At 42.5% G+C, this 19412-nt stretch overlaps 2 protein-coding genes across 2 annotated transcripts; one reads left to right on the top strand and one right to left on the bottom strand.

Moving 5' to 3' along the window:
- Positions 1-3: 3 nt before the first annotated feature.
- Positions 4-5832, bottom strand: ppp2r2ca (protein phosphatase 2, regulatory subunit B, gamma a). The gene is made up of 10 exons (XM_034120819.1): positions 5820-5832; positions 4965-5346; positions 4523-4620; positions 4140-4323; positions 3595-3707; positions 3065-3242; positions 2326-2490; positions 2068-2237; positions 1162-1253; positions 4-831 (listed from the first exon to the last, which is right to left on the bottom strand). The coding sequence occupies exons 2-10, from the start codon at positions 5026-5028 to the stop codon at positions 534-536; spliced, it is 1362 nt and encodes a 453-aa protein (XP_033976710.1). The 5' UTR covers positions 5029-5346; positions 5820-5832; the 3' UTR covers positions 4-533.
- Positions 5833-8189: 2357 nt separating this feature from the next.
- Positions 8190-18291, top strand: LOC117474809 (cGMP-specific 3',5'-cyclic phosphodiesterase-like). Its single transcript, XM_034120818.1, has 19 exons — positions 8190-8747; positions 9677-9760; positions 9961-10041; positions 10123-10212; positions 10512-10664; positions 10789-10856; positions 11019-11167; positions 11375-11550; positions 11636-11686; positions 11781-11927; positions 12199-12327; positions 16170-16264; positions 16457-16544; positions 16769-16869; positions 16967-17044; positions 17444-17507; positions 17615-17689; positions 17895-17978; positions 18142-18291. The coding sequence occupies exons 1-19, from the start codon at positions 8190-8192 to the stop codon at positions 18289-18291; spliced, it is 2421 nt and encodes an 806-aa protein (XP_033976709.1).
- The last annotated feature ends 1121 nt before the right edge of the window (positions 18292-19412 follow it).

The raw sequence follows: 19412 nt of genomic DNA, 5'->3' as shown, positions 1-19412 counted from the left end.
TAGAGAGAAAAGAAGGGGTTCAGGATGTTGTTGTGAAGAGCTGTATAATAAAATCACTCTGGCAAAATAATTGTGAATCCGTCATCTCATTCCCTCTCTGTTACTACCATTCTCCTACTTTATATATGGTGTCCAAAGATACCAGAGCACATCAGTGAGGAGTGCAACATTGTGTGGTCAACAGCACGGAGTCATTACAGATGGAGAGGTGTCCCCGCACCTCTTTTAGTGCCCCTACAGTGGAGCAGATCTAAAAATGGGAGAAGTGGAAACAAAAACATGTCCTGATGGGTTCTGGAGATGTCAACTTATCTCAGTGTTGAACAAATACACTAACAGTCTTGTGATTATATTATTTTTCCGACCTTGCAACACAAACAGATGTTGCATCTCCAGATGTGAAACAGCTTTCTTTTTACTTAATCATCTTATAGAGGGTGTCCACTTCCAACGTCGTCAGTAAGACATCCAAATATATTTGGGTCACTGTTTGTACTTCTTTGTGTCTGTAATTGTCCATAATCCCATCTCTGTCACTGTAACTGCGTCTCAGGGTTGACACGGTCCTGGAAGATGTACAGGTTATTGGTGGCTGCTATGGCAATGATGTTCTCAGATGGGTGCCAAGCCATGTGCAGGATTTTCTTGGTAAAGTCCAGGCTATCAACGCCGACATCTCCGCGGCGCCGCTTACCGCCGCTATACACACGTCTGGTCCGCAGCACTGCCCGAGGTTTGCTACTTTCTCGCCAAGCCTCCAGGGTTACGCCTCGCCCCGTCTCCCTGTCAAACATCCGGAAGAAGCTGTTGTACGCCCCTGTCATGATTACGCTGAGGAAAAGAGAGATTGAAATAATGAGATGTCATATTGAGAAGGGCAAGAGAATGCAGTGAAAATATCGAACAGAAGAAAAAGTATGGTTCGCAGAAGGGTAAGAAAGTGAAAAGAAAGAAAGTAAATTGAAAGCACACGGATTGATTAGATGTCTGCAAAGCCTGTCTCTGGGATTGATTTAAATGTCGGATAATGGCAGAGGCAGAGCATATAGGGGATTGCTGAAAGCAGAAACACACTGACACACTCCCCCTCTTTTGCTTTCTAATGGAATTAAATATACTGTACTTTGTCTTTCTTTGCTGCCATTTATCTCTGCCACTTACCTGTCTGAGCTGTTCCAAACACACTCAAACTTGTCGAAGATGCAGTCGTTTTCATAGAGGGAACACAGCTTGCTCCTCAGGTATTCATGGACCTGGGGATCGAGCAGACAGTCAACCTTAGTTCCTGGGGTAGATCAGAACTATACATGGTGGTTTAGTGGATCGACAACATGAAAAGTGTAACATCTACAATAACAAGCTGCATGTCATATTCAACAAATACAGGCTACAATGGTTACAGTTACTGGACATATTTACATTTAACGGTCTCTTATTATACTATTTTTAGACATATATTATAGGTCTCAGATATATAAAAAACATGTCTCTGAAGTGTTTGGCTCAAAATACCAAACAGATCACCCATTCTAGCCATGCCTCATACCCCTCTATTTCAGTCATGTTAGAGAAGTGCTGATTCTGGGTTTGTAGCTTTAAAAAAAAAAAGAAAAAAAAAGAGAGACGAGAATTCTACCAAGATACTCAGCTAAACGCTGCTGTGGTTAAACGCCATATTGTGTTCCAAACCACATCAAGGATTATTTCTGAAACAGTATGGAGCTCAAATGCTTTTTCTCTTGCGGGTTTACCACAAGGTGAGTTCCTTTTTATACCCTGCTTTTTTTACGCATACTCTCTCCAGTACAGGTTAGCTCTGAGTGTTAGCGATGCTTGCTAATGTAAACAAAGACCATATTACGTCCAAAACACGTTGCGCATTGTTTCTGATACAGAGACGTTTCTGAAGCCAGCCCACATTTCTGATATTACATCATGACCGCAGCAAATCTGGATCAGCTCCGTTGTACCCCCGTTTTTAGAAATGTGGCCAAGGAGGAAAAGATTTTCAGCTTTTCACTGACACATGGAGGAGACAAAGATCAGGGAGCAGATGAGCTAACATACCTGGTACGTTTCCACAGGCCCCTTGTCCATGTTCAGGTCCCACACCTTGGCGGTGAGGTAGTCTCTGGTCAGCAGGTAACGTCCACTGTGGCTGAACTTGACGTCCGACACAGAGGAAATAATCTCAGAGAAGAAGGACCGGCTCCCTGGATCCTCAGGTTCCTCGAACACTGACCAATGACAGAGTGATCGATTATTCACAACTATCATTGCATATTTTGTTTTGCAAAATGTTGTGAATGTCCACAACATGCTCACGTTTGGTGTGTCTGTCACAGAGAGCGGAAGATCTCATGTCACAGAGGCGCAGGGTCCCCTTGCTGCTGCTGTACACAAACAGGTGGCAGTGGTGGGGGTGGAACTCCGCTGCCGTTATCACCTCCGTCAGATCCTCCATGTTGGCTGGTTTGATGTCAACAATATCTGAGAAAGAGGTCTGTTAGGGACTAAACATCACAGAGATGAAACCACAGCCTTATGAGTATCAAAGGCTTCTAGGATAGACAAAGTGTGATGACACATGTTGTGGAATATGGCCTAATACTTTTGCAGTGTAGAGGGACAAGGCACATTTGCAGAGGAATGACATACACAATAGGGCAGAGTGAGGGACATCACATTTATCTTACATCCTTTTCAGTATTGTATGAATGTTTAATTTCTTCAGTTCCAACATGTTCTCCCAACACCTCAATTTATAATCAGAACCCCAAAAAATGCTTCCCAACCAACCCCCAATATGCATGCACACTGCGCTCCTCTCTCTGTTCTATTTGTGTCAGTCCTGTGTGGTTCAGTAGAAAGTGTACTGCTGAGTGAATAATTTAAACTCTTCTTCCATAGATGCTTCTTTGATTTTCTAGGTCAGCTTCCATTTGAATGGGAAATCACCACATGGCCCGCCTGGGCATTTCAAACCTTCCTTGAGTAAAAGATTATGTTACATACAAAAATAAATATGTATGATGAAGAAAACAATAACTGTTAAGAAGGATACTGAAACTGCGGTCCGTGATGCCCAGGTTCCACATATTGATGCGGAGGTCATCAGCAGACAGGTAGGTCTCCCCGTCGCTGTTGACTGAGATGGAGTTGACATGGTAGGTATGTCCATTTGAGAACACACGTCTGGGACGAACCTCCACCATCAGATCTGTGGGTCTCAGCACCGGCACCTTGGATAAGATAGACAGAGAGCGCATGAATGAAAGAGGCGGAAAGAGAGAGGGGGTAAGAAATAGGGTGATAGAAAGAAAACAAGACACACAGGGTATAGGACTTGAGAGTCAGGGGTCACATGAGGTCGCTACAACATTAACCTGATGGCAGATGGCAATAATGGTGACCTTTTATGGGCTTCCGTGTGTGTGTGTGTGTGTGTGTGTGTGTGTGTGTGTGTGTGTGTGTGTGTGTGTGTGTGTGTGTGTGTGTGTGTGTGTGTGTGTGTGTGTGTGTGTGTGTGTGTGTGTGTGTGTGTGTGTGTGTGTGTGTGTGTGTGTGTGTGTGTGTGTGTATTTATGTGTGTACCTGCAGAGAGGTGATGGTGGAGATGTCCTTGAGCCGTCCCTCCTCATCTTTCAGATTGTATCCCTCTGGTCTCTTGTCTCTCTCACTCACCTTCCACAGTTTAATGGTCTTATCTGTGACAAGCAGAAAGATTTGCACATCTCAGGAAGTTGATTTTGTTGAGAGAAAGCTGAGGATAATTGCGACACTCAGTGGAGAAGAGACCTGATAATGATTTATTACTCAAATAGCTCGTTTCCACAGCAATTCAGATGATCATCTTATTACAGGTATATAATGAAAGCAAATATAACAATATTTGGTTTCACACCGGCAGGATGGTGCCACTTCTGGACCCACAGATGTGACTCCGATGACTGGCTTGGTGTCATATTTAACCCCTAGGTAATGGATGAAGCCAGTCCTTCCTGTCATTTTTTATATCAATCAAAACGTATGCATTTATCAGTCTATATCTCAACAAACAAGCTGCACACGGGTCTACCAGATAATCCTTACTTGTATTTAGAGATCTAGCTTATGTCCTTGGTTAACTGGTTTCTCACCATTGGTGGAGAGGAGGAAATGTGCTGCATTCTGCTGTGGCAGCCATCTGATCTTGTTGATTTTCTCTTCAATCTCCAGACTCTTCAGGTAGTCAAAGTCCGGCTCGTGGCTCTGGAACGTGCTGTAGACATTGTATTCCCCAGAGTCCCCTGTCTCCCCCACCTCCTCGGACTCCCCTTTAGACTGTCCATGGAAAATGAGGAAGAAAACAAAGTTTGGAAGAACGTTAATGTGTAAGGTTAGAAAATACTTAGCATGTCTTTAAGAGCAGGTAAAGCCAGCATGCAGTGGTTAAGGGGGTAGGTAGTAACCAATAAGTCATGCTTTATGGACACCCTGGTCATAGGGTGATTGTTTTGATTATTTTACAGGTTTAACCCACATCTGTCTCTCTCTGAAAGATGACCACTCGGCCACCTTTATCCCCAGTGGCCAGCAGGTCCCCTGTCTGGTTGAACTCCACTGTAGAGATGACATCAGCTAAAGAAAAACAGAAAAAATGTGAGGCAAATAACGGTTAGAATAAAAGACAAATGGCTGAAAGAGATATAAAGATGATAGGATTCCAAGAAGATTAAGTAGGCACAGGGAAAATGAGGGTGGAGAATTCAGAGAAATGTGGATGGGATAGACAATGAGAACATGATTTATACATTTTAAAACATGCCCCAACAATGAAGTGTCTGAAGTGATCAATGTCAACATCCATTCTCTATTTAGCAGTGGTACGATAATGCACTTACAAAGCTGAAATGAATCCACTCACTCATACCAGCATGTTATCTGACACCACATAGACAGCAATGACACACCGTCTGTTCTACCTTCTGTGACGTAGTCTCGCAGGAAGGTGTGGTTGATTTTGGGGCTCTCAGCGTCCTCGCCCATCTGAAGCTGAGGTAGGGTGACCCGCCAGCGCACCCGTCCTGAGGGGAAGGGTCCGATCCGTGCTCTCTCTCCCTGCCCAGGCTGCGCCCATGCTGCTGGGGCCTAGCGGAGTGGCCTGGAACAAGGCATCCTGCAAAACCAGCCAGCCGGAAGCAGAAGAGGCGAGAAGCGGAGATGGAGATGAGATTGGAGAGGGAGGAGAAAGACGGGTTTTAAGAAAGAAGAAAAGGAGTGAGAGGATGAGAAAATATTGGAAAGACAGGAAAGAGGAAAGTGGTGAGGTAGAAGATGTGAGGTAGTGAGAGGAGGAGAGAAAGGCTGGTGGTGAAGTTGGAAAGAAAAAAGAGGTAGGCTGTCATAGGCGGGCTCACAATACATGCACACAGCATACCAAATGGTGTGACCTTTGTTAGACATTCAAGACACTCATGAGAAAAGATACACGTGTGCAAAAGAACAAGGCCTAGTCAACGCTGAAGCAAATCCTAGAGCTGTAGAATGGAGGAAAAACAACAAACAGCTCTAGCAGAGAAAGAGAGAATATAAATCCTTCTGTATGCACACAGAAACAAGAAGAGGAAATAAGTGTGTACATGTCTACTGTAACATTCAGCCTGTGTAGCTCCGGCAGAGGTAGTAAATGCTTGCAGGGTGTGGTAGTTCTCCCTGGTTACTTTCTAGATACCATCTCTCACGCACACACACTTCTCAAATAGATAGTCCTTGACGGAGATCAGAGGAGAACGCAGTGTCTTGCCTGTGCGGCAGGAGGGAGACAGGCCTCAGCACACCTACCAGTCCGCCTGCTGCTGCTGCTGCTGCTGCTGCTGCTGCTGCTGCTGCTGCTGCTATTCCTGCTGGCATGCGTGTGTGTCCTCTGCTGCAGAGTGCCTGAGCAGGCCTGTGTGTCTGTCCGAGGAGGAGGAGAAGGAAGAGAAAAGAGAGAGCAAGGGTGGTGGTGAGAGGAGGAAAGGCAAAGGAGGAGAAAAAAGAGAGAAAGAGAGAGGGATAATGAGGAGGATGGAGGTTCGCTGCCTGCTGATGCTGTAGAAGTGATTCTGTGCAGCATCCACTGTGTCATGGCAGCCTCCTCTTGGTGCAGCCAATCAGAGCACAGCTGTCACCCGTGGACCAGCCCACTGCAGATGATGAGGGAGTAAGAGGCCAGCAGAGGGAGCAGTTTGACAATGAGTGGTGTGTAAACACTGATTCAGAATAAAATGTAGGGTTTTTAAAGGAAGCCGTTTTAAACAATAGAGCATTCTTTAAAAAATGAATTAAATGTACACACACCAATGATTGCGTCCATCTCAGAGACTGTGTATCAATGGAATAAGTGACAATTCAATGGAACTTGTTCTTCACTAACATATTTTGAAAAGCTATTTCCTATTACTTTTTTGTTGTTCATTCTTTCAATAACAAAACAGATTTTCCTGACTCTTTTTACATGTCTCTTGTTATCTTGCCCTTAAGTGATAATGTACAACGCTTGCATTAAAAAAAAAACATTACTGACATCCCTCTTTGTAAGCATTACTTTCTTTAAGCCTGCATGTACTAAGTGATTTTACCCCACACTGACATCCTTTCTTAACACCGTAACTTCATTCTTATCCTGTACGATACTGGTCATATTTTCTGTGCATTATTTGCTGCACTTAAAGTACAATAAATATATAGGTCTGAATTTAGGGTTGGCCTTAAGTTCAATATCATTGTTGGCTGTTACAGAACACACTTCAACGTACACAGTACTTAGCAGAAGTCTAATTAAAGCAAAGCTATTCACCTATATTTATACCCCACAGTTCCTAACTTTAAAAATGTTAACTGTTCCTAGACACATTATAACCAGAAGTGGACCAGAAATACTTATTTAACAAGAAGTAAGACTAACTCCTGTGTTTCTTTGTGTTTTTATTGTGAAGATATCCCAGAATATGAGTGGGCAACCGAGTGTACTAATAATGGTAAAGTCAATCAAGTTTAATGGACAGGTGGTCGGGTAGCTCAATGCTCTTAGCAAACTATGAAAGGGGGCTAACCTGTGAGCTAATCGAAGCTAAGCCCGTTTTTTGAACCTGTTCCAAAGCTGTAATGAAGTTTAAATGAGTTCCTTTTAATGAATAAACCTATGTGGTGCCAGACGTAAATTAAGGTCAGGGGATTACCTTTACGCAATCGTATCCACGGGCTCTTCCACTTGGCACTTTAGTCTGCCTCACAGCCTCCACCATTTCTCCTAGATAACTCACCAGGTAAAGAAACTGAGTTTAACGGATCTTTTTTCGCTCTACTTGAGCGAGGGGATGCCATGCCTCCAATCTGAATCGCTGGGGTGCATGGATCCTGACCGTACGACGCCCGGACCATCCTCTGCCGCTGGGACAGAGGAGTCCTTACGCAGGGAAACGGTGACAGCCCCGCTGATAGTGAAGGACTTGAGCTGGTTCTTCTCCCCGCTGTGGAACCCTCGCTCGAAGACGCGCAGCACCAGGTTTGAAGACGGTGTGAAGAGCAACCAAGTGGAGGCATGGCTGGATGACCACTCCGACTTCACGAGGTCGTACTTTTTACGCAGGGCTTCCACGTAAGATATCCTATAGCCTACTTTAATCATTAACTACTGATAGTTGCATCTCTGAATACGATTTGAAAAGTCTGTGCCTTGCAGAGGCGTTAAGTGTTTACTCAAGTACTGTACTTGAGAAATGTTTTGAGATATTTGTACTTTAGTTGTGTATTTCCATTGTATGCTACTTTGTACTTCTACTCCAATTCAATTCAGAGTTAAATAGTGTACTTTTACTCCACTGCATTTATTAATACCTATAGTTACTTTGCATATTTTGATTTGTTGTACTTTTACTTGAGTAACCTTTTGATTGCAGGACTTTTACTTGTAACAGACTATTCCTACACTCTGGTACTTCTTCTTTTACTTAAGTACAAGATACTTCTTCCACCTCTGGTGCCTTGTCCAGCCAATCAGTAATCTAATCTGTCTTTTCTGTAATTTCAGGGTCAGCGGCCCACAGGCAGAATCTCCACTGCCCAGGGTTCCCAGGAGCAGCTCTGACCACTCTGACCTGCTCAGGAAGGGTCATCATCATCTCAGACCTTCCTCTCCAATAAACAGCTCACGCATGTCAGCCTTGATGTACAGGCCCGTACCCCTTAGCTCCCATCTCAGTGCCCCTCCTGATTGCATGGATCGATTCAGTCCAGATGTTTTGGTCAGTCACTGCCCTTGCTCTCCTCGCTCTCCTCGTTCTCCATTCCCTCCTCATTCTTCACGCTTCTCTTTTTCTCCCTGTCTTTCTCCCATTCGCCCTTCCTCCCCTGACTTACCCCACTCCCCTCATCCATTGTACCCCACTGCTACAAATTCTGCTCTCTGTGGCCATGGTGAATACTGCCCATGGATGATGGAGCTCCTGAGAGGTGGTCTCAGCTCGATGGGTTCTGTAGTAGAGCTCTGCCAGGGGGCTGTCCTACACACCGGGGAACTGCTGGCAGCCGAGTGTTGCTGCCTCTCTTTGGTAAAGAAGGACTGTGGTGGAAGCAACAGCTTGGAGGAGGTGGTTGCCCCAACAGCATTGGGGTGCTTGAGTGAAGGCAACCTCTACAGCCATGCACACCTGGAATTGCTGAAGGGTATCATGGGATGTGCAATGGCCACAGGATCACCAATGAACCTGAGAGACATGTCAGGGGTAAACCCACAAACTCACACATTAGTTGTAGTCTCCATGACTCTGCATCAACTCCACACATAACTCAAGTTGTTTTTTCTAGGGCAATGGTATTTTGAACATACTTTTTAACTGCTTGTGCAAATATATTTAAGTTTCTGCACTACCTTTTTAAAGGTGCACCATATTTATCTTGCAAAACAATCAGAGCAGGCTTTTTCGGAGGGGATCTTAAGTGAAAGTTGGCTTAAACAGTGCGTTTCAGAAAGACAGACAGACAGTAAGAGAACAAATATTTGTTTTGAAAATGTAAACATGTTCTATCAGTAACCCTATAAGTATGAACCTGAAATTGAGCGTAAGATGTCCCTTAAATTGAGGAATGTACACTAAATGCCATTTCCTGTTAACCTTTTTTTAGGCCATGACATGTCAATTTAATGCAGTGTGAATGTGTGAGGGAATCCCAGATGACGCACCTGCTTCTAATCCTTTAAGAGACTGAGACCAATTAACTTCTGTCTATTGAGACAGTGATGTACTGTACTCAGTAAACTGTCCTTGGCACATGCGCACACTCACCAACTGAAAGAGAAAAGACGGCACAGCTCACTTACAGGCTTAAAGGAGGTGCCCACACCTACACTGTTTCTCCTCGCCAGCAATGTGATCAGGAAGCAGTTGGCAGATTATCTAGGTGTGGGTGGCTACTTAGTCATAACCTGTGGGACACCAAGGTTAAGCGAATTGTGGGTAATCCTGGCTAAATCATTGAAAGCCGACAAATATTGTATAGTTTGGGTGAAACGTTTTTAGCTGCCAAGTTATAAGAAAAGATGTTGAAAAAAGTGTTTTAACGACACATAGTATGTGTTGCATTTAGATTTAAAAGAGTGGTGTGCTTTTCTGCAGTGCTATACTAATTCGGTGTTCATTGTTTTCCCTCTCAGGACCCCAGGTTTGGCTTAGATGACGATCAATCATCAAAGATCAGGACTGTTTTGATTGTTCCCATCAAGAACCACAGGGGAGAGGTAACATTTGTCTTCATTTCTTTTCAAATGTGATATAATATATGTTTTTATTGCACATGCCCCAATGCTTATGCAGGGAAAATATATAAACACAGTCTTATAGAGCAGTGTGATGTATTGTAGAGTTCAAAATACAGACTGGCAACAATACAACTTTTAGCGATGTAAAGACATAAAAAATGTCTCTCTTTTTTTAACAGGTGGTCGGTGTAGCAGGAATGATCAACAAGAGAAATTGCTGCAATGGATCGGTTTCTGTTTTTACCAATATGGATGAAAAGGTGAAGGACTAGAGGTTTGTGCTTTTTACTGCAGGCCAGCAGATGTTATTATGTATTAAAAAATATGTGTTAAATGTTTAGGTGCTGTCAAATCATATGGATGTATTGGGGCTGGTCCTGGATAATGTCCAGCTGTATGAAAGTTCAAGACAGGAGGCCAAGCGCAGTCAGGTAACACCATAAGAGGACAATATCGAATCTATTTATATCTATGATTGAATGTCTATGTAATCTAAGTGTGTGTGTGTGTGTGTGTGTGTGTGTGTGTGTGTGTGTGTGTGTGTGTGTGTGTGTGTGTGTGTGTGTGTGTGTGTGTGTGTGTGTGTGTGTGTGTGTGTGTGTGTGTGTGTGTGTGTGTGTGTGTGTGTGTGTGTGTGTGTGTGCGTGCGTGCGTGCGCGTGCGTATGTGTATGTGTATGTGTGTGTGTGTGTGTGTGTGTGTGTGTGTGTGTGTGTGTGTTTTGTGTCAGGCCTTGATAGAGATGGCCCAGGTTTTGTCGAAGAAGCACTGTTCCTTTGATGTTCTGCTGAGTAAGATGGCTGCCACAATCATGCCCTTCACACATGCTCAGTACTGCACCATCTTCATCCCCGGGAAGCAAACCTTGGATGAAAATGACCAGGTGCTTTATCCTGTTTGATAAATGTTTTGTTTGTTTAGAAAAGTGTGTTTTAAATAGTATCTCTGTATCATTACTTTCTGTTCTTCTCGTGCTTTTTCAAGTTCATTCTTCCTCTCTTTTTCAGATTTCATTCTCCAATGTTATCCACCTGGAGTGTGAGGAGCTCGGATCAACCTGCCAGATCTACAGAAGGTTCTGCCTGTTGATTCATAATGATTAATAATGATTATTGCTTGCTTGATAGCTACGTTTTTCTAAAAACATTTGTGTCATACTTATTGCAAATATATAATGCAAATCCAAAGGAAATGTTCCATATCTAACACCAGACATTGGTTCCATGTCATTTTTCAGGGAGCGTGACATCAGCAATATAGACCAATCCCATGCCCTTCAAACTCTGGTGGCTATGGAAACGTTAAAAATGTCACAGATTTCTGAGGAAACAATAACGAGCCTGATCTGCTGCCCTGTCAGAAATGAGAGGTCTACAAATATTATTGGTAAGTCTCTTATGGATGGCAGTGCTCATGACTGTAGGGCTCCCACATGGGACTTGTGTCTATACAGTTATTAATGCTTGGCACACTTAAATAGACAACATTTGCCTGGAAATGGAAGTCAGCTGTTGTATGATTCAGACGTTTAGGGTAAAGGTTTAATTAAACACATTAATACTGTCCTCTATATCTTTCTTTTTCGTCACATAGCGGTGTGCCAGCTGATGAAGAAATGGAGCATAGACTCAGATGACATGGAAGCTTTTAACAGATATGATGAGCGCTTACTAGAGGACCTGGCGCTGTACTGCGGTCTGGCTCTGCAGTATGTTAAGGCTGTGTTGATCACTGAGGAGCGCAGGGCCAGTATAGAGGTCACACAGGAGGTGGGTAACACCGTTATTATACTCACATCATATTTAGCTTGAAGTTAACTTTCTAGGATGTTTGCAACTAATATTCTCTTCACAGGTTCTTGCCTACCACATCACTGCAGCAGAACAAGAAATCCAAGCATTGCAGGTGATTCTTAGCTTTCTTTGATATTACCAATTTCTGTCATTCCAGTCCAATTGTTCTGACCTAAACTCAACGTTTTTTTTTAATGTGTTTTCAGGAGGCCTCCATTCCTTCTGTTGAATCACTGCATATGCTAGACTTCCATTTCTCAGAGTTTGGTCTGCCAGAAGAAAGGAGCACTCAGGCCACCATTCGAATGTTCCTGGACCTTAATTTGGTGCAGGATTTTAACATTGATTACAAGGTAACTAACCATAATAATAATAATAAGGTTTCACAGGAGAGGGTATCCAAATAAGCCTACATAAAAATGCCATGCATAGTTTTTTTTTCATCATTTTTGTGAGGGGCTTTTTCTATCTTTAAGAGTTAAGTGTGACTTATTACAATTAACAGTTCACCTCAAGAGTTTAACTGTCATTTAAAATGAAAAAGACAATTAAAAGCATATTCAATTCAGAAATGTAATACCTCTTCAGTTATTTACCATCTCTTTACACGTCTCCTTTCTCCAGACTCTCTGTCAGTGGGTGCTTTCAGTGAGACGTGGTTACAGGAACAGTGTGCCTTATCACAACTGGAGCCATGCACTGAGCACTGCTCAAAGCATGTTTGCTATGCTCATGGCAACAGACCAACTCAAGGTAACTAAGTATGTGTGTTTTTGTTCCTGTGCATGTACTATAGCTGTCACAGCAGAATTCTAATATGTAAAAATGATAATGTAATGTCAATAATGGCAATCATCTAATCTGATTTAAATACATCCACAACATGTAGTTATCTCCTTTTATGACAAAGGCCTTGAATATCATAAGCATTTTGGTGAAAATGTTGCTGTGGAGCTGTCATATCTTGACCATTGCACCAAGTTGGTGAAATTCTACAGTGTCTATTTTTAGTTCCTAAGTTTAGCAAAGTTCTGAAGTTTGAAGGACTGCAAGGACTCTTTGGTGAAGACACTCTTAGTAATTTCAAAGAGGATTAATTTCAGACCTCCCCAAAATGCCTTAACTACTTTCCATCGGGATCACAAACCTTCCTAAATCTGCTACCCTCTCCAATCCTCTCTCACATATTTTAGTCTCTTTCTATCTCTCTCTCGCACAAAGTGAGTGCATGCCTTCCTTTCTTGGCTGGACTATTTTAATGTTACAGCTGCAGACATGCACATAGTACAATATGCTTTCATTTACAGAAGCAGGGAAATTAGTTATATCTTACACAGGCTCCGCCCTCTACTGGACTCTATGGGTACTACCTCTTAACCATACTATGCGAGCATTCACCTACTGAGATATCTATAAACGTAGCCGGCACCTCGGGGCGGGCCTACCTGAATGCGTGCGCAAGCCCACCGTATATACCTTTTCTCTTCAGCGAGCGAGCAACAACTGAAGCAGAGAAAGTAAAATGTTTGAAAGAAGAAGAAAGAGTTATCATACCTTCATGGAGTCGCCACTTCTAGAGACCCGGGCCCAGGCCCGGTTCCAGAACAAAATGACTCAGGGTGCATCTGAGATTTGAGAGGGTGCAGTGGTAAAGTGCTATTTTTATAAGTGGGGAGTGGACCTAACACCCTCTAGTGGGGTCCTCACCTCCTCTAGGGGGGTCCGGGGGCATGCTCCCCCGGGAAGATTTTCTTTTAAATATTGAAGTTAAAAGCATCAATCTGGTGCACTTTGAGAGCAAAATGAAGAGATAGAAGCTGTATGTAGCAGTAGAAGCTGCTGGGAGTCCCAGCAGCTTCTACTGAAGCCAGTCTCCAACTCCGGGGACTTCCGGCCGGGGACTTCGGGTGGCAGTATACGCCGTGAAGTTGTTTGCGGCCTGCCAGTAAACCCAAAGCAGAAGAAGACAAATTCAATTCAATTCAATTCAAAACCTTTATTTATCCAGGTGAAATCCCATTGAGATCATTGATCTCTTTTTCAAGGGAGACCTGCAGCAGTAGGTTCCACATGAAGACATACAAACATAAACAACAGAACAACAAAAGGACATCATACAGCAAAAATTACAGGGATTACAATTTACATATCTATCCACATGTACAGGTACCAACAGCATCTGATTGTGTAGCATCCAACCGAGCTTTAAAAACATGTAGTGGTACCAGATTGGTAATTTTCCATTCTTTTTGCAGACTGTTCCAAGTTAGTGGAGCTGCACATCTAAAAGCTTTCTTCCCTAAGACAGTCCTAGCACTTGGCACATTTAATAAAACCACAGCATGCGATCTCAGGCAATAACTACTTTCAATTCGCCGAGAGATCAGGGAGCAGATATAAGATGGTAGTTTATCCAACATGGCTTTGTAAATGAACATGTACCAGTGACTGAGCCTCCGTACAGTAAGTGATGGCAAAACCGCCTTGGTATACAGTGTACAGTGATGCGTAAGTGCTTTACAATTTGTCAAAAATCTCAGTGCACTGTGATACGCAGCATCTAACTTGTTCAGGTAATTAGCAGGTGCATTCATATATAACAAATCACCATAGTCCAGCATAGGTAAAAAGGTCACAGTGACTAGCCTTTTCCTGGCCTTGAGCAAGAAACAGGACTTATTTCTGTAAAAGAAACCTAGCCTAACCCTCAGTTTTTTAAGCAGATTATTTACATGAAATTTAAAAGTGAGACAGTCATCAAGCCAGATACCCAGGTATTTGTAACAGGCAACCACTTCAAGTTGTATTCCTTGCGTAGTTACAATATCCAAAGCAGTCTCTGGTGTATTTTTTGCTTTAGAAAAGAGCATTACCTTGGTGCTCAGAGAGCTGAGCCTGAATAATGTTAAAAACAGCCTGTAATTTAACAACAGCCTCGTTAGGTCCGCATAAAAATGTAAGGTTGCTCCTTCGACATTTTCACCTAAACTATTAATATAGATAGAGAATAATAGCGGACCTAAGACTGAACCTTGTGGTACACCATTAGTGAGTACTACAGCTTCTTAGCTGCGGCTCCACAGCTGCTTGCATGTCCCCTAAACACAGTTTTATGGGGAATGGAAGCTCAGCTGTGTACTGACAGAGTGGATGGACAGGACACTGAGACTGGGTTACTCACTTCAGTTTTGCAGCGTCCCTCCTCCATTTAGGGGCATAAGAGAGGCACATCTATCATCCTAGGAGGAGATAGGTTTCCTTTCAACAGAGATTCAGGCCCTGTTGCAAAAACAGGCTGTGTCTGTTGTGCACTTTCAGGAGAGAGAAAAGGGGCTTTACTCCATGTACTTCCTGGTTCCCAAGAAGACAGGAGAATTCAGACCCATTCTGGATCTTCGCAGCCTGAATCAGCACATTGCCTGCAAAAAGTTCCATATGTAAAACAATTACTGGAACTAGGGCAGCCGGGCGATTGGTTCACAACCATCGACCTGAAGGACGCTTACTTTCATTTCGAAAATTGCTCCAAAGCACAGAAAGTATTTGCGTTTTGCCGGTAGCCTACGAGTACAACAGACTACCGTTTGGCTACTCCCTATCCCCACGCACGTTCAGCAAATGTGTGGCCACAGCGTTTCAACCGCTTCGCGACCATGGCATGAGGGCTTTGTAATACGACCTCATAGTCATGGCCAGGTCCAGGGAAGAGGCAAACACAGCCCAATTGATCCAAGTGGATTGCGGTCAATTGGAAGAAGAGCAGTCCCATACCCCACCATCAGGTGGGGTATCTGGGGATTTTTGCTCGAAGCAGGCAGACTACGTGCCACCCTGTCAGAGAGCAGGCAGGCATCCCTGCTTCAGGCAGTTTGCAGACTGTGACAGGGGGCAACGGTGACAGCTTTGACCATCATGCAGACTCTGGGTCTCATGGCGGCTGCTCACCTCGTGGTACCGCTGGGGTTACTTACTCGCATGCATAGGTGGTTTTCCGGCCTTCGTTTAGATCCCAAGAGGCACAAACGACGTCTGGTGACTATCCCCCCCCCCCTCAGTGGAGGGCAACCTCTGATACTGTCACAGCCGGAGGAGAAGAAGTTGCGGTGCAGTGGCTGTTAACCAAAAGCCGGTCAGGGGCAGTGTGATGGGTCGATGTTGTTGGACGACAGGGCGTTTATGCATCAGGGCTCCACCCACTGTACCCATAGAGTCCAGTAGAGGGCGGAGCCTGTGTAAGATATAACGAGGGTTACGTATTGTAACCCTAGTTATATAAGCACAGGCGGAGCCCTCTACTTGGGGCCCTGTTTGTCCTATGCCGCTCGCTGAAGAGGGTGTTGGATGACAGTCAGGAGGCGAGGCCGCCTTATATACAGTGGGCTTGCGCACGCATTCAGGTAGGCCCGCCCCGAGGGGCCGGCTACGTTTATAGATATCTCAGTAGGTGAATGCTCGCATAGTATGGTTAAGAGGTAGTACCCATAGAATCCAGTAGAGGGCTCCGCCTGTGCTTATATAACTAGGGTTACAATACGTAACCCCCCATTTCTTCACTTCATCTTTCTCTCTCTTTGTCCATCACGTTCTGTTTTTAGACTATTTTTTCCCGTCTGGAGATTTTAGCACTGATGATTGCCACTCTGAATCATGATATTGACCACAGAGGAGTCAATAACTCGTACATTGAAAGGTAACAAATAATTTATCTTCTTTTACGTAGACTCAAGTTTAAATTTTTCTCAAATAAGTAATCTAATCCAATGCTATATATTTATATTTCATTTATATTTGTTTTATATAAATACTGGTTTCAGTTGTCAGTCACTATCTTCTTTTGTTCAGCCAATATATATATGTAACTCTCTCTCTCTGTCTTTCTCAGGACGCAACAGCCTTTAGCTCAGCTGTACGGACACTCTTCTCTGGAAAACCATCACTACAACCTGTGCATCTTCATCCTAGACAACACTGTAAGACATCCTCCATTAATCTTTTCATTCATATATTTCTCAGCCTTTGAGTCACTGGTGTGTGCACTCAATCTTTAACAGTTTTATCATATTTAACCACTTGTAAACCATAATATAATACTTCTGTCTGTATGTGTCCATCTGTCTTTTTTCTGTCTTTTCAATTTAATACACATGTTTTGTCACTCTCCTACTCGGTGTCTGTCTCTCTCGTCCTCTCCCAGGGGAGTCAGATCCTCAGCAGCCTCTCTGCAGAAGACCACAGAGCTGTACTACACATGCTCAAAAGGGCAATCCTTGCAACTGACCTGAACGTCTACATGCAGTATGTTAAAACAGAAAATGTCAAATAGCTTTACCTTCAAGCATTGTGAACTTCTTATTTTAACCCTGATACCCTTTTGTCTGCTTGTCTTTTTTAGGAGAAGAACAGAGTTCTTCAACCTCGCCAAGAAAAGCAGAGTGAACTGGAAGAGCGAGAAAAAAAAAGAATTACTGATGTGAGAAACAAATACATAAGAATCATATGATAATAATATCTATGATGGAATGATGTGAATGGGCTGTTGCTATAATAAAGAGTATTGAGTCATTCATGCTTTTACTTAGCAGAAATGTTGACCCCTTTTTGTCCAAAGTTTGAAATGAACACTCTGTAAACGTTTTCATTGTCTTTGTATATCTATTTTCTTTTTATTTGCCGATTTAAAAAAAAGAAAAAAGAAAGCCTTTTTCTTTGTGTTTAAAATGTTACGGTAATTTTGTCTTGCTTTTGTTTAGCCTCACTTTTAGATTTTCTGTTATTGTATGGCCTTTTCAAAGTACTTGGTAAACCCTGTTTGTAGATGTGCTATATAAATATAATAATTATTATTATTTGTATTATTATTACCCCACAGGTCGATGCTGATGACAGCTAGTGACCTCTCTGCTATTACAAAGCCTTGGCCTGAACAAAAGAGGGTAAGTCTTATAAAAGAGTTTTCATCTGAATTGTTCTTACTTTATCATCAATCTTTCATTCATTATAAATTCATCACAACCCTGACCTCACTTTTTCACCAAAACAGATTGCCAACCTGGTTACCATGGAGTTTTTTGCACAAGGGGACAAAGAGAAACAAGAGTTTAAAATCAAACCCATTGTAAGTCTTGCAAGCAGGATTTAAATTAAAAAATAGTGTACCAAGGTTTCTTAAAGTATTGTTATATCTATGGGTCCAAAAAGAGAATAGAAAATCATCTATCATTTAAATTAAGTGACATTATCTCCACTATTAATATTTACTATTATTACCTCCTATAAAATAGTTATATTTTAACGGCCAGTGTACTGATTCTCCTCCCCAGGACATTATGAACAGGGAAAACAGCCCTCGACTGCCATACATGCAAGTTGAATACATTGATGACATCTGCTATCCACTATACAAGGTGTGTTGTTTCCGCAGGTGTTGATTGCGAGTGGATATATGCATGTGTTCCATGTGTGCATGTTTGTAAGCAAACACAACAACACTGTTCTTGATGCTGTCCTATTCTCTTATCCTCTGACTTCTATAACTCCAATCCAACTCTCTGTCTCTGCCTCCCTCAGGCTGTATCAAGGCTGTTCGACACCTGCTCCCCACTGCTGGCTGGTTGTAAGAAGAACAGAGCAAACTGGATGCATCTGGCTATGGAAGCACAGGATGAAAACTGTGAAAACACTAGTTGTGTAACCCTGAAAACACAGCTAGAGGAATAGAGGACAGAAGACAATGAAGATAAAAACAAACTTTACCTATGTTTGTTCTCCTTCCCCTCTTGGTCACATTTTGACTAAATATCAGTGTAGTGCCACATCACCAATGTGTAAACTAAATGGTTGCTACAGTTTTTATATATTTTGCTGAGAGCATAATGTATAGCAAAAATACATCAGGAGTTCCCAGTCTCACATAAATGACATTGATCAGCTTCATTATTTGTATATCACTGAAGCAACACAAGCTGAGAAAATAGCTTAATAACTTACATACGATCAGAGATGGAAAATAGTGGAGTACAAATACTTTACTGTACTTAAGTACATTTTTCTGGTATCAGTACTTTACTCCACTACTTATTTTTCTGACGACTTTTTACTTTTACTTCTTACATTTTTAACACAAATACCTGTACTTTCTACTTCTTACATTTTCAAAACAGGTTTGTTACTTTAGTTTTAATTTTTGTTTGGTGGCATGATCATTATTTTTTAGAATTATTGCGTGCCTATTGATTTTAACACGATCTGTGTATCCATCATTTCCTGGTCTTCTTTAAACAAGAGGGACCAATGCCGTTGTTCAGCATCGAAACATTCATTAGCTAACAATGATATTATTGTTCTTCTATTAATATAAAGGGAGGTCGGTTACTCTTTAAAACAGTTGCTAGTTATGGATACTTTTTACTTAAGTACAGTTTGAAGCCCATACTTCTTTACTTCTACTTGAGTAAGGAAGTTTAGTCAGTACTTCTACTTCTACTAGAGTATTTTTAAACACGAGTATCTGTACTTCTACTTGAGTAAAGGATGTGTGTACTTTTGCCATCTCTGCATACGATTTGCATTTCTGTGTCAATGCAGACTACTGCCATGTTAAGCATTACTGTATAGTTGCAAGTTCCCTTGCAAACCTTATCTTTTGGCCTATTAGCCATTACAAATATATGTGGCTTCAACGTTAAGGTTATTTTCGTCAGCCTGTAGGACCAGTGTTGTTTATAGAGCCTCAAATATTTTGGGAATTTCCACTACCTCTGTGTTCTGAATTTCTCGTGCAAGGCCTTATTGAGGCTGATAATATCTAAATGATTAATAATGGCGTTTGCGACAGAAAA

This window comes from Trematomus bernacchii, unplaced genomic scaffold (genome assembly GCF_902827165.1).
Source record: "Trematomus bernacchii unplaced genomic scaffold, fTreBer1.1, whole genome shotgun sequence".
NCBI classification, from domain to species: Eukaryota; Metazoa; Chordata; class Actinopteri; order Perciformes; family Nototheniidae; genus Trematomus; species Trematomus bernacchii.
Note: the sequence above shows the minus strand (reverse complement) of the source record. Positions and strands in the feature narration are given on the sequence as shown.

Bases quoted from the DNA above. Each gene is read 5' to 3' on its own strand.
- ppp2r2ca (XM_034120819.1), bottom strand. From the start codon at position 5,028: ATGGGCGAGGACGCTGAGAGCCCCAAAATCAACCACACCTTCCTGCGA. The intron at 3,243-3,594 runs GTACACACATAA...ATCTTATCCAAG, and splicing joins CCACCATCACCTCTCTGCAG to GTGCCGGTGCTGAGACCCAC. The intron at 832-1,161 runs GTAAGTGGCAGA...TCTTTTCCTCAG, and splicing joins GTTTGGAACAGCTCAGACAG to CGTAATCATGACAGGGGCGT.
- LOC117474809 (XM_034120818.1), top strand. From the start codon at position 8,190: ATGTACAGGCCCGTACCCCTTAGCTCCCATCTCAGTGCCCCTCCTGAT. The intron at 10,213-10,511 runs GTAACACCATAA...GTTTTGTGTCAG, and splicing joins AGGAGGCCAAGCGCAGTCAG to GCCTTGATAGAGATGGCCCA. The intron at 17,979-18,141 runs GTGTGTTGTTTC...TGCCTCCCTCAG, and splicing joins TCTGCTATCCACTATACAAG to GCTGTATCAAGGCTGTTCGA.